Source organism: Eubalaena glacialis, chromosome X, assembly GCF_028564815.1.
Source record: "Eubalaena glacialis isolate mEubGla1 chromosome X, mEubGla1.1.hap2.+ XY, whole genome shotgun sequence".
Lineage (NCBI taxonomy): Eukaryota > Metazoa > Chordata > Mammalia > Artiodactyla > Balaenidae > Eubalaena > Eubalaena glacialis.
The window spans coordinates 109,120,552-109,134,645 of record NC_083736.1 but is presented as its reverse complement, the minus strand read 5'-3'; the positions used below and the strand labels follow the sequence as shown (position 1 = coordinate 109,134,645).

Genomic DNA, 14,094 nt, shown 5'->3' with positions numbered 1-14,094 from the left:
ACATTATTGAATAACTCTAATTTTTGAAGGTTAGAGGAGCTCTCATTTGCCTCTGCAAAGGCGTTAAAGAATAAGTGATCTCAGTGGTGTTGCTTTTAATCACAAGACTAGAAGAAAGATGTGTGTATGTGTGAGGGGGCTGGGGAGGTCATGGTGGAACATACTAGAACATGGGAGTAGTTGAAAATCTTTATTAAAATTCAACTTTTTGATAATTTATGGAGGCTGTACTTATGACACTCCTTGCCATCAGGGCTCAGTTTATATTAGGCTCTTAAACCTTTGCATATGATAGTGATTGGTAAAAATGATGGGAAATTTTTTAATGAATTCTACCATTACTGTCAGTTGAACCACAGACATATTAAAAGGAAATTTAGCATAATACTCTCAAGGTCCATCCATGTTGTCACAAATGGCAAGATTTCATCTTTTTTTTTAAATAGGCTATTATGCTATATAAAATAAGTCAGACAGAGAAAGATAGATACTATATGATTTCACTCACATGTGGAATATAAAAAACAAGCAAACAGAAAACCCCCAAATAAATTAGCAAACTAAACAAAACAAACACATAGATACAGAGAACAGAGTAGTGGTTACCAGAGGGGAAGGCGCAACCAGGAGGGTGAGATGGGTAAAGGGGGTCAACTGTATGGTGATAGATAGAAACTAAATTTTTGGTGGTGAGCACACTGTAGGTGTATACCGAAGTGGGAATATAAGGGAGTTCCCCGGCGGTCCAGTGGTTAGGATGCAGCACTTTCAGGGCTGGGGTTCAATGCCTGGTTGGGGAACTAAGATCCTGCAAGGTGCGTGCTGTGGCCAAAAAAAAAAAAAGTAGAAATATGATGTTATACGCATGGAATTTATATAATGTTATAAACCAACTTACCTCAATTTTTTAAAAAGGGTATTTAGAGGGCAAATTAGGTCATTCTAAAGAATCAATTTTATGGCTTCCCTGATGGCGCAGTGGTTAAGAATCCGCCTGCCAATGCAGGGGACACGGGTTCAAGCCCTGGTCTGGGAAGATCCCACATGCCGCGGAGCAACTAAGCCCGTGTGCCGCAACTACTGAGCCTGCGCTCTAGAGCCCGTGAGCCACAGCTACTGAAGCCTGTGCGCCACAACTACTGAGCCTGCACTCTAGAGCCCGAGCGCCACAACTACTGAAGCCCGTGCACCTAGAGCCCGTGCTCCGCAACAAGAGAAGCCATGGCAATGAGAAGCCCGCGCACCGCAACAAAGGGTAGCCCCCCCCCTCGCCGCAACTAGAGAAAGCCCTCGCGCAGCAACAAAGACCCAACACAGCCAAAAATAAATAAATTTTTTAAAAAAAGAATCAATTTTAAATCATATCCTAATAACTTGATCTCAGTGATTCCACCTATTTGGGTAGATATATTTTTATTAATATATATAAATATACATAAAATGTATAACTATATCTACTAAATAATATATCTGATTTAAGTAGATTACCTTTTTAAATTGAAGTATAGTTGGTTTGCAATGTTGTATTAGTTTCAGGTGTACAGCAAAGTGATTCAGTTATATATATATATAACTGATTCTTTTCCATTATAGGTTATTATAAGATAATGAGTATAGTTCCCTGTGCTATACAGTAGGTCCTTGTTGTTTATCTGTTTTATATATAGTAGTGTGTATCTGTTAATCCCAAACTCCTAATTTATCACCCCCCCTTCCCCTTTGGTAACCATAAGTTTGTTTTCTATGTCCCTGAGTCTGTTTCTGTCTTGTAAATAAGTTCACTTGTATCATTTTTTTCTTAGATTCCACATATAAGTGATATATAATATTTGTTTTTGTCTGACTTCACTTTGTATGATAATCTCTAGGTCCATCCATGTTGCTGCAGATGACATTATTTCATTCTTTTTTATGGCTGAGTAATATATATATATATAATATGTATGTATATATATATATATAAATATATACCACAGCTCCTTTATCCATTCGGCTGTCGATGGACACTTAGGTTGCTTCCATGTCTTGGCTATTATAAATGGTGCTACTGTGAACATTGGGGTGCATGTATCTTTTCGAATTAGAGTTTTTGTCTTTTCCGGATATATGCCCAGTAGTGGGATTGCTGGGTCATATGGTAGTTCTATTTTTAGTTTTTTAAGGAACCTCTATACTGTTCTCCATAGTGGCTGTATCAATTTACATTGCCACCAACAGTGTAGGAGGGTTCCCTTTTCTCCACACCCTCTCCGGCATTTATTGTTTGTAGATTTTTTGATGATGGCCATTCTGACTGGTGTGAGGTGATACTTCATTGTAGTTTTGATGTGCGTTTCTCTAATAATTAGCAATGGTGAGCAACAGATTACTTTTTGAACATGTTTAAACAGGGTTAAAAACAGGGATTGTATGGGGAGAAAAGCACAAACCTTTTTAAACCTATTTTTCAAGAGCAGGGTAGGGCCTCGTACAGCTTTAACTAGATTCAAGGATTGGCACATTTAAGCTTAGAGTTGAGAAACTATCCTGATTTAGAAGAAAGCACCTGTGAAAGTTGAATATTGGATTGTAACTATGAGTATTTTCCAGAAACATCTGTCTGCTTTTGCTATAAAATAAATCAGTTAAGACTTAAACATTCTGCAGCCAAATCAGTGGTCACTGGAGGTGGGGGGAGAATTACAAAGGGGCACGAGGAAACTGAAGGGGGTGACGGGCATTTTCACTCTCTTGATTGTGGTGATGGGTTCATAAGTGTGTAAAGATATGTCAAAACTCATCAAAATGTACACTTTTGATACGAAATGTGGTTTATCATATATCATTTATGCTTCAATAAGGCAGTTTTTAAAAATAACTTTTGCAGCCTATGGTACAGCTAGTACTGAAGTGGCCAAGTGCTCCTTCATCACCCAAAGTCCTAGTCTGATCTCCCAGGCTTCAGTCAGGACTCACACAAACTTGGGTTACGGGTCCAGATGCCTGTGGGCATTTACAGTGATGGCAGACAGAGGGGTGTCTTTGATGGGAAAAGGGAGTTGCTTCTGTATTACTCTGTTTTGATTCTTTTCTGGGCCAGTTTGTATCAGCAACTGTGAACTGCTTCCTTTCAATAGTTTGTTATTATCATGTGAGTTTGATGTACATCCTTCCAGACTTTATAGAGAGGTGTGTATGTGTGCGCGTGCACGTACGCCCACCATGCATGTGTGTTTATATTACTTTTATTACTTTATATTACGTTTACAAAAACAAGATCACATTGCACATTATTATCCTGCAACTTGCTTTTTATTTTTTCCTCTAAAAAGTATCATGGGCGTCCTTCCATGTTAATAAGTACACACCTATGCCTCCCTCCCTCCCTTCCTCCCTTTCTTCCTTCTTTCTCTCCTCCTCCTCCTCTCCCTCCTCCCTCTCCCCCTCCTACCTGTCTTCCTGGTAGGAAATCTCCTCCCCCTCCCCCTCCTCTTCCTCCTACATTTTTTGTTAGTTTTGGCTTGAGGCCTCTTTAAGGAAAAAGCATCGCAATAGGAATTCATAATTATCGTGCACCTATGCGCCAGGCACCATCTGGTTAATTTTCAGTGATCTGGCAGAAATTGCCAATGACATTGCTGTAGCATTGAAGCCATGGCATATGTAAAAAGCTTACTTCTTGGTACACAGTAGGTCCTCAGTATATTTAAAAAAATAATAAGATTGGAAGGTTAGCTCCCTATTCTGGGAGAGTATTCAAAGATGAAATATTCACAAACATTTCATTTTAAAGCCTGTGACCAGCAGGGGAAGAGAGGAGAAGCAATGTCTAATTTGCTGCTGTTGCTGAAGTTGGGAAAGAGGAATTGGAATTGAGGATTTTAAAGGAGGCCAGTTTTTTTTTTTTTTTTTTTTTTTTGAAAACCAATTGTGTCCTCTTGAGAAAGTCAGAAAATAACTTAAATGCTTCCGAATCGAGGTGTAGAGTCCTGTCACTGGAGGGCCGGGTGAGCAAACATTGACCCTAGAGCAGAGGCTGTGGACAGGCAAGGCAGCAAGGCCTGCAAGTCTGTTTATTTGCACTTTGCAGTGCTTGTAAATTGTTTTCCTTGATTTTCAGCGTCTGAAAAATCAGACTTCGCATAAGGACCTCAGTTTCTGGCCTCTCTGGATGAATAGGAGGATGCGGCCACCCCAGGCCCTCCTTCCCTCACTGGGGCTTCAGATGAGGCACTGGCCTCCGCCTCTGTTCAGTGTTTTTTGCTCGCTGAGACCGTCTTGCTGTCCACTGTGATCATCTGAGTTGTAACCTCTGCTGTAGAATTTACTGCTTATTTTTGCTTCGGTGTGAGATGGAAGTGATAGCCAGTTTTGTTTTTTTTTTTTAATGTCAAAAATACAGCACATCAAACACTATAAAATACCATCTGACTGGTTTCCCTCCAAGTTTGAGGGGAACCTTTATTATACTTCAGGAAAGTGGAGAGATCTGGCTAAAATATAGAAACTGTATCACTGTGGGGAAATCACCCTTGTGAAGGATATGAGGCATATATTTAACCTCAAGAAGTTGATGATTTTTAGTGGGCTTTGTGAGGTTAATCTGAAGTAGAAGGAAAAATTGAAGTTTTTAATAAAATCCATTTATATTGACCATAATTTTAAATGAATGACTACAAATGCCTCTGTTAACACTGTAAGTCAGCAAAAAGTTTTATTAAAACCACTTTGCAAAAAACCATAATGCAATTCTGAACTTCATTCCTGTGTATACATAGTTGTGACAAAATTGTATCTAAAATGACACTGCAATAAGCAGCTTTGAACATGTTCTTTTCTTATTTTTAATTCTTTCCTTAGCATGATTTTCTAGAGCAGGTTACTGGACCAAAGGGCCTGAGCATATTTTATGGTTCTTGGTTTGTTTTGCCAAGTTATTCTAAAAAAAGATGTAATTAATTTTCACTATCTCTAGCAAGATATGAAGGTGCCTAGTTTTTCTTTCTTCCCAAAACTCTCCCAGGAATGGGTTTTTGTAATTTTTATTTATTTGTGTAAAAACTATTAAATGGGATGGTGTATCTTGAAACTAATTAAAATTTCGATGTTTGTATCAGTTAGCTGTTGTCGTATAATAAACCATCCCCAAACTTAGTGGCTTAAACAAAAACCATTTATTATTTCTCACAAGTCTGTAGGTTCTCAGCACTGTTCTGCTGATCTGTGATGGCTGCATCTGATCTTGACAGAGTTTGCTCATGTGTCAGCCATCAGTTGGTGGGTTGGCTGGGGGCTGGCTGCTCTAGGATAGCTCATCTGTCACAAGAGGGCTTTTTCATGTGGCCTTTCATCCTCAAGCAGGCTAGCCCAGGATTGTCCTCATGGTATGGCAGGATTCCAGGAGAGTGAGGGCCACTTGACACCTCATCTTAGAACTGGCACTTGGACATTTCTGCCACGTTCTGTTAGGGACAAAAAAAAAGGCCGTCTCAAATTCAAGGGCTGGGGAAAAATAGACTCTATCTCTTGATAGCAACAACTCAAAGTCACATTACAAAGGGTGTGGATACAGGGAGGGGTGGAATATCAGGATCATTTTTGCAACTGTTATATACTACAACAGTCAATATTGTCCTTCAAACTTGCCATCTTTCAAAGCTTTATACCTGTTCCAGCAATGTACGCACTAATTAAAAAAAAATAATTAGCGCCTTTCTCAGAATCTCCTTGTAAGGGGGCTTATAAAACAATTAAGAAAGTCAGTTTGTTCTTTATAGTCATTCATTTTATCCAGCATTCTTGATTCTAGATAATTTTTGATGATTTTGAAATATCAAATACACGATAAAAGAATTTCAAAATTGACCTCCATCAAGGCTATTTAAAAGAATGTAGCTCAGACTTTGAAATCAATCCAAGCGAAGCATTCCAAAATGTTTAAAACAAAAGCAGTATCACTGGAATAAATGGAGAGCATGACAAACTGGTTACTTTGAAGTGATTAACTATTTTGTGTATATTTTTTCTGGAATATTTTTTAAAGCCTTGCTTTAAATTAGGTTGTATAAATAAATACCTCTTGATTACAGATAAATTTGGGGGTACAGTATATCTTAATTGAATATCAAATTAATTTTTCTCCTAAAGGAGTTTAGTGTTGACTCTTATTTATGTTGTAAATTGCAGCAAAACGGACTGGATTTTGTCTTCATTATGCTCTTTAGATAATGTTTTTGGAGAAGGAGCACATGTGTATTCTCATATCATCCCAGTTCAGTGTTGCTAACATAAGGATTTCTAGAACCTAATATAAGATACTGCTTTTGGTGGCCTTTTAAAAAACAGTTTATACAGACTTTTTCTCCTAAAGGGAGTTCATTTGGGTTGTCCTTCAGGGACAGTTATAAAAGAAGTATGTACCTATAAGGTTAACCAAGATTTAGTAGTAAATCTTGCGTTATACTTTCCATCATCTGGCCATATATGTTTGGGTCTAAATCTCCTTGAAGTTGACATTAATGAGAAACTCAGGTGATACAGACTCTGAATACATCCACTTTTAGAAAAGAAAATAAAGTTGGGAAGTGCTATTTGAAGTCAGCAAATAGGAGCAGAAATCCCTAATTCCCAGTATCAGTGATATTACTCACCTTGGGACAGCTTAAGAGAGCTTGTTCATATGAAATGCCGGCAAGCACTCATGTTTGGAGGTTTTTCCAGTCCCAAAGTAGAGGGCAGATTCTCTTTGTCACTCACTAGGAGAGGCTGTCTCCTCTTCCCTTGATCTTAGCGTTCAATTTAGTGAAAGTCGACAGACTGGAGGAATGAGAGTAGATATGTCCGTGTGAGACTTGGAAAGCAACCTGGACGAAGGATGCTAGAGCAGGTGCCTGGGTTAGAACTGTCCGCTGGGTGCGTGTTCATGAATGTGCTGCATGTATTTTACCCCGGCCCTGTTTCTGTGCCATCCCCAGCAGGTTTTTCTGGGACTTTACATTTGAGCTCAATTGTACAATAGACTGGAGATTTGGAATCTTGGAGTGTCAATATATGGGCAAGTCATTTAATTTTCCTGAATCCATCTGAATTTCCCCATCTCTAAAACAGGCATGAAAATACCTACTCACAGGTTGCTTCAGGAACCAAATGAGACAAAGTAGTATAAATAATAGCCATAGCTTATGTTGACTGAGAACTTCCTGTGTGCCGGGCACTATTCTAAGGATTTCACCTGTACTCACTCATTTACTCCTTCCTGAAATCCTATTATTTCTATTTTACAGTTAGGGGAACTGAGACACAGTCTTTGGAAACTCTTTGAAACCTCTAAAACACATTAAACAAATGTAAGCTATTGTCTTAATTCTCCCGATAGTATACGTTCCCCTATCAATTTGACCTGAGTCCAGCAAATGGCAGCATTCAAAATCCAAATCTGCGTTTTGCTCCATTTGTATCAAAATGTTCCCTTTCGCCCTCTAAGGTTTCCCGCGGATACCATGATGGTCACGGTGGTGTATGATAATTCAGAGGCAACGGAGCTCTGTGCGGCTCAGCACCTCTACCTCAAGCCCATAGCAAAGTTGATGATCAGTGTATTGCTCCCTGAGAGCACGGAACCCATGAGGCCCTTCTCTAACTGGGAAGTTCTTGACCAGCTGAAGAGCCTGATTTGTCCTGACCAGTTCACCACGGTGCGGCTCTCCAAGAGCACCAAGGACTTCATCCGATTTGAGGGGGAGGCTGAAACTCGAAGTTTGGTTCAGATCCTGAAGGCCAAGTTACACGGGAAGATCATCAAGCTAAGCGGTTTGAAAACAGACTTAAGAGTAGTGGCCACAGATGCCCAGGGGGAGTGGGAACACTTCCCCAAAGGAAAGGGGGCGCCGTTGGGTGACGCGTCTGAAGAGCAGGACCACGATAAGAGCCCAGATTCCATATACTTCGAAGGCCTGCCCTGCAAGTGGTTTGCACCTAAAGGTTCCAGCGGGGAGAAGCCATGTGAAGAGATCCTTCGGGTGGTCTTTGAAAGCTTTGGGAAGATCAAGAATGTGGATATTCCGATGCTCGACCCCTACCGAGAAGTCATGACTGGTGGGAGCTTTGGGGGGTTCAGCTTCGGCTTGCAGACGTTCGAGGCCTTTATACAGTACCAGGAGTCAACTGACTTTGTAAAGGCCATGGAGTCCCTCCGCGGGATGAAGCTGATGCTTAAAGGAGATGATGGGAAAGCTCTGGCATGTAACATTAAGGTAAGGAGCAGCCAGGGTTTTTTAAACAAAATTTCCCACTGTTCAGGTGGTCCTGAGTGAAAGCTAGGAGGAAGCATCTGCAACAAATTTCCTTAGACCCCAGTAGGCTCTGATCAATAGCTAATGTAAAGATTTGTGTTGTTGTTAACCAGTGGATGATTAGGGGAAAAAATATCATCCTGATTTGAACATTCTTCTATCAGCCATGCTGCCAGCTGTGGATTGAAAACGATGGTTGTTATAGTCTGGGGCTCTGCCCCAGCTTCTTGGGGGCATCAAAGGATTCTTCATGGTCCTTATGGAAGTATCTCATATACTTATTCCATTTGACAAGTTGCTGGGAGAGAGGGCAACATGCAGCTTGAAACCACGAGGAGAGCAGTTTACTCCCTCTTTGCTACTGGGGTCACAATTTATTATACTTTCATGTTGTCTGTCAGGTAAATTGCTAAAACAGAATCCCAACAAACCTGGATCCTTTCCTTTCAAAATCAGCCTGTCTATCCAGGCATGTCACTTCATCACTGTCTGAATGCCTGGTCACCTCCTTCTTGAAGCCTTAATCCAGCAGAAGATAAGATGCAGCTAAACCCTCCTTTTTCTCTAAATCAGTCTTTAGTGTGAATTCGGACTTTCAGCTTTGGTAGCTTCGTGTGTGTGTGTGTGTGTGTGTGTGTGTGTGTGTGTGTGTTATGTGGGTTAAAATATATATTTGAAAATTATGAGCTATTCAGTCCGACAAAAGATATAGCAAATACTATAATGACCGCCCATGTACCACTGCCCAGCTTAAAAAATAAAGCATTACCAGTGATATGAGAACGTGCTCCCCTCTGTGTACCATCCTCAGTCGCAGGCCCCTCCCTCCCCTCAAAGGTAACCATGATGGTGAATTTGGTGTTTATCACTCATGCATATTTAAATAGCTACTTCTGCCTCCTTTTATTTTTTAGGCAAATTTATTTGTAGCACCTCAATCTGACTTCCACTTTATTTAGAGATTTGCAAAGTTGTTTAATAATCACTGTAGTCAGATCTTGTATCTCATTTGGTCAGTTTTCTTACATCTTTGCTCTCCCACCCTCCTCCCACCCATTTTTGGACTCTTTTTGTCTCTGGTGATTAAAAAAATACGTTAACTCAGTTAATCACTATAACAAACCAGAGGCAATATACTCACATCCCTTAGAACTTGCATCCATCATGGCACTGTGATGCCGCCTATGGCTGTCAAGTGAGCTCCTCAAGGGTTCTGCCAAAGAAAATTCTAGAGCCCCACAAGGACTGTTTGGCAGGTAACTGAGAAGCAGTGGAACAGTCTGGGTGCTGGGATGCAGAGAAGGCATTTTTAATTCATTTGGTTTGGCATTGCCACGTACAAATTAGTTTTATCTCTCTGGCCTTCGACACACCCAGCCAGCGGGCAAACTTTTCTAATGAAACTTTGAATTGTTTGGGGGCAGGTTATGTTTGATACAACCAAACACTTCAGTGAAGGAGCTATAAGGAGGAGAAATCAAGAAAGGCTGAAATTACAGGAGCTGGAGGAAGAAAGGAAAAAAGAAAAGAAGAGAGAAGAGGAAGAGGCTGAAAGGTGAGGAGACCAACTTCAACGAAGAGGGTTTGTTTAAACTTTTGATTTATGGATTTATCCCTTCAGGTGAATGGCCGTGGGGAGCAGAAATTGGTGCAGTCTTTCCACTGTGCTGTTACAAAACCAAAAGAGAAAGCAGTTGAAAGCAAGAGACTTAAAAAGTATGCTTGTCAGGAAGAACAAGTAATGAAGAATAGTGGGACCAGCCAGATTAAGATGTCTGGGAGGAAATGGTCATTAAAAAAAAAAAAAAAGACCAGGAACTTTTAGAGTGAAAATTCTAGCCTACTAACTTAAAAGTTTCACCAGTTTACCTAAATTTACCAAATTTTACCTTGCCTATCAATTGAAATTTTGGGGAAAAATTCTTTTTAGGTCTAGAAAAGATTTTCTTCCATAAAATGATCAATAATCAATCTAACCCATAGGCCAGAAGGCATGGATTTGTTGAGACTATTTTTCTCGTTGGCCTAAGTTCTTTCTGTGAATTTGAGGAGCCTCTGTATTTACTTCCTTGAGTTTATCATTGTTTCCCAGTTTAGGAGCTTGAGACTAGAAAGGGCTATTGGATCGCCAAAGGTTTGCTAAGAAGGGACAAATGGTCCAGAACCACAGGGCTCCCAAAACCAGTTTTACCTCCCGGCTCCTCCCCTTGCATGTTTATTCTTCCAGTCTTTTATGCAAATTACAACCATTCAAAAGAGGAGTTTAAGAGCACCCTTCCATCTGCCTCTCACTTTTTTTGGCTGGCGGAGTGCCAGGAGTTACTTGAGGTCACGTCTGTGAAACTTGACCAGAAGCTGAGCCCAGTCAAGGTAACGATTCCCCCCAAATTTCCAGATTGACCATGCAGTTTAGCTAATCCTCCAGTTTTTGGCTAAGCCCTCCCTCAGGCCATTGTCCTTTTCTTCCCCCTTTTCCATGTTTCCATGAGGGCCTACCCAAAACAGCTGAAATTTTCAGAAAATGGCAGAAAAATAAGGCCGTATTCTTCTAAGCCAGTCTGTTTTTATGGTGGTGTACTCTGTTAAGTAGTATGCACCAAAGACCAGTTCTCACCTTTATTTTCTGATTGCCTTGACTTACTGTCATTTGCCCCTGTGCCACCAACTCACGGAAGGTTTTGATCTCAAGAGAAACGGAATCTTTGCTGTGAAAGCTGGATCCAGTGGCCCCTGCTGATGGTTTGAGAAGGTGGAGGCTAGAGGCCCCTCCTTTGAATTCAGTAGCCTTCTTTTTTATTTTTTAATACTCTCTGCATGAGGTCTCCTGTACATGTTTCTAACTCATCAACTTAGTTATGCGTTGTCGGGCCCGGCAGGGGGATGGGAGTGGGAAGGGGAGCAAATGACTGATAAATACCTTCTGAAGGGTTGACTCTGTTAATCATTATCCAGAAAGAGAAAAGAGGAGGAGAGGAAAGCCCAGGAAAAGAGGAGAAAGGCCAGAGTCAGGAGGCGCGCCCTGAAGGAAAGGGGCAGACACCGGCAAAGGAGACAGAAGGACAGTGCCAAAGCGGAGGCCCGTCAGGGGCCCAACTCTTCGGAGGACTGGGAGGAGAGGAAGGGCCTGCTGGCCCGGAGGGAGCAGGAGGCCCTCCGCCTGCTGCGGGCGCTCCTGAGGAAAATCGAAGTAAGGCTCTTGCCCCATTGTTCTTTGTTCGTGGCTTTGGGTAGGCACTGACCTTTCTGGGACATGACCTTTAGTTTTAAGCAAAGGCCTATCCTTTGAACAGCACACGTGGAAGACTCACTGTGTTCATTGGGGTTTATTTTCAATAGGCTGATCTCTAATAACCCCAATTGTGCATTTACCAAAGGGATACCCAGATTTTCTGAAGGCGTTGGGTCTCACCCCCCCTTCCCCGCCCCCCCCCCCCCAACCATCTGGCACACACGCACTTTGTGTTTCTAAACTTTAGGATCGTTTCACCCAGGGCGACATAGCTTGTGCATCTACTTTTCTAAGTTCCTAATTGAGGTAACAAAAAATGCACGGGGGAAGAAATGGATGGTGTGGGTGCTGGGTTTGTAGTCCTCCATTAATTTTCATTGGCCATTCATCTGTGACAGGTTTGGATGGGAAGGGAGAACCTGGAACAGAGACCTTTGTGGAGCAAGCTCCTGTTAGTCTAGTCCTTTTTAAAAATATTTATTTATTTATGTTTGGCTGTGTTGGGTCTTCGTTGTTGCGCGCGGGCTTTCTCTAGTTGTGGCGAGCGGGGGCGACTCTGTGTTGTGGTGCGCGGGCTTCTCATCGCGGTGGCTTCTCTTGTTGCGGAGCACGGGCTCCATGCGTGCGGGCTTCAGTAGTTGTGGCACGCAGGCTCAGTAGTTGTGGCTCGTGGGCTCTAGAGTGCAGGCTCAGTAGTTGTGGCGTGTAGGCTCAGTAGTTGTGGCTCATGGGCTCTAGAGCGCAGGCTCAGTAGTTGTGGCACGTGGGCTTAGTTGCTCCGCGGCATGTGGGATCTTCCCGGACCAGGACTCGAACCCGTGTTCCCTGCATTGGCAGGTGTATTCTTAACCACTGCACCACCAGGGAAGTCCCTTAGTCTAGTCTTAAACTATTTGCTAAGGAATGTCTCACATCACAGGCCAATTGTTTTGTTTGGAGAGTTTCAGTTTTGGAAGTTTTTTGTTCTCCCACTTACTGGCCTCCTAAACATAACCAGACTCAGCAGATGTCCCAGAGTAAAGACCAGAAAGGCCTCCCAAAGTGTTAATTTAAAAAGCCATATTCAGTGTTCTTAAATATGAAAAGTGAATGGCATTCGTTTTATTTTTTAAAAATTTATTTATTTTATTTATTTATTTTTGGCTGCGTTGGGTCTTCGTTGCTGCACACTGGCTTTCTCTAGTTGCGGCGAGCGGGGGCTACTCTTCGTTGTGGTGCGCGGGCTTCTCATTGCAGTGGCTTCTCTTGTTGCGGAGCACGGGCTCTAGGCGTGCGGGCTTCAGTAGTTGTGGCACGCAGGCTCAGTAGTTGTGGCTCTCGGGCTCTAGAGCACAGGCTAAGTAGTTGTGGCGCATGGGCTTAGTTGCTCCGCGGCATGTGGGATCTTCCTGGACCGGGGATCAAACCCGTGTCCCCTGCATTGGCAGGCGGATTCTTAACCACTGCGCCACCAGGGAAGTCCCATGGCATTCATTTTATTTTATTTTATTTTATTTTTTTCACACACACACACACACACACACACACACACACACTGTATTTTATTTTTACAAGAGATAAATAGACCGACACCAAGCATTGTACATGGATGACCACAACAAAAGCAACAACCGTGGCATTCATTTTAGATAGAGTTAATTTTATGTGTATTTGCCATCTCAGCTTTTTGTTCTCATTGGTGTGGCCAATCAAACTGCATGAAATCAGGATCAGAAAAACCTCACATTTACCTTTACAATAAGGTGAGCTGGATCTTTTTTAGTTTACCTTAATGACTGCCAAGGGTGACTCCTTTTGAAGAATTTCTCTCTTTAAATATGTGTGGTGCCTAATTCTTGGCCTCATCGATACCTTACACTGATTTTGCAGTCCGCAGGTTCTAATCCCAAGTCCTGGGTAAGCTCTGTGCCCTGATTTGTGCCAGGTGTCAGTGGGAGCTCAGTACAAACTCTCCCAGCGAGGTAGGGCCCGTGCTCAGGACCTTTCACCTGCCCTGCAGTCGTGCAGAGCAGAGAGCACCACAGAGAGAACCATTGTCACAGCCATATTTTCTACTTGCTGTCTTGTTTCCAGCTGAGGTGGGTGAGGTGGGCAGCTCAGAGACACGCTCACCTGCAATCCATAGGAAGAGGCTGGAATAAAACCCAGAAAACCCTTTGTTTATCTTTTACAAAGGCAGCTGACCCTTTTAGACACAGATTTCACCCATCAGTTTTTTCTTGTTCTAGGATTGTAGCCCCAGGGAGGGCTATAGAGCATTTCTTATTCCTCTTCATGTCCCCAGCCCTTAGCACAATACCTGGAACAGTAAGTAGACTCATCCATTTGTGAACAAAGGAAAAAGGGTCATGTGCTTTTTAAAAAAATTTTTAAAAATTGAAGTATAGCTGATTTACAATGTTGTGGTAATCTCTGCTGTGCAGCAAAGGGACTCAGTTGTATACATACAGACATTCTTTTTTTAAAATATTCTTTTCCATTATGGTTCATCACATGATATTGAATCTAGTTCCCTGTGCTATACAGTGGGACCTTGTTGTTTATCCATCCTATATATAAAATTTCATATCTGCTAAGCCCACATTCCCAGTCCTT

The 14,094-nt window shown here is 41.9% G+C and overlaps 1 protein-coding gene across 1 annotated transcript in view; it reads left to right on the top strand.

Moving 5' to 3' along the window:
• Positions 1–14,094, top strand: part of LOC133082517 (A-kinase anchor protein 17B-like) — a 96,861-nt gene that overhangs the window by 80,490 nt on the left and 2,277 nt on the right. The window contains exons 2-4 of the mRNA XM_061179124.1: positions 7,463–8,231; positions 9,695–9,825; positions 11,223–11,457. Coding sequence (XP_061035107.1) covers positions 7,479–8,231; positions 9,695–9,825; positions 11,223–11,457 — 1,119 coding nt within the window. The 5' untranslated portion in view covers positions 7,463–7,478. The remainder of the gene's footprint in view (positions 1–7,462; positions 8,232–9,694; positions 9,826–11,222; positions 11,458–14,094) is intronic.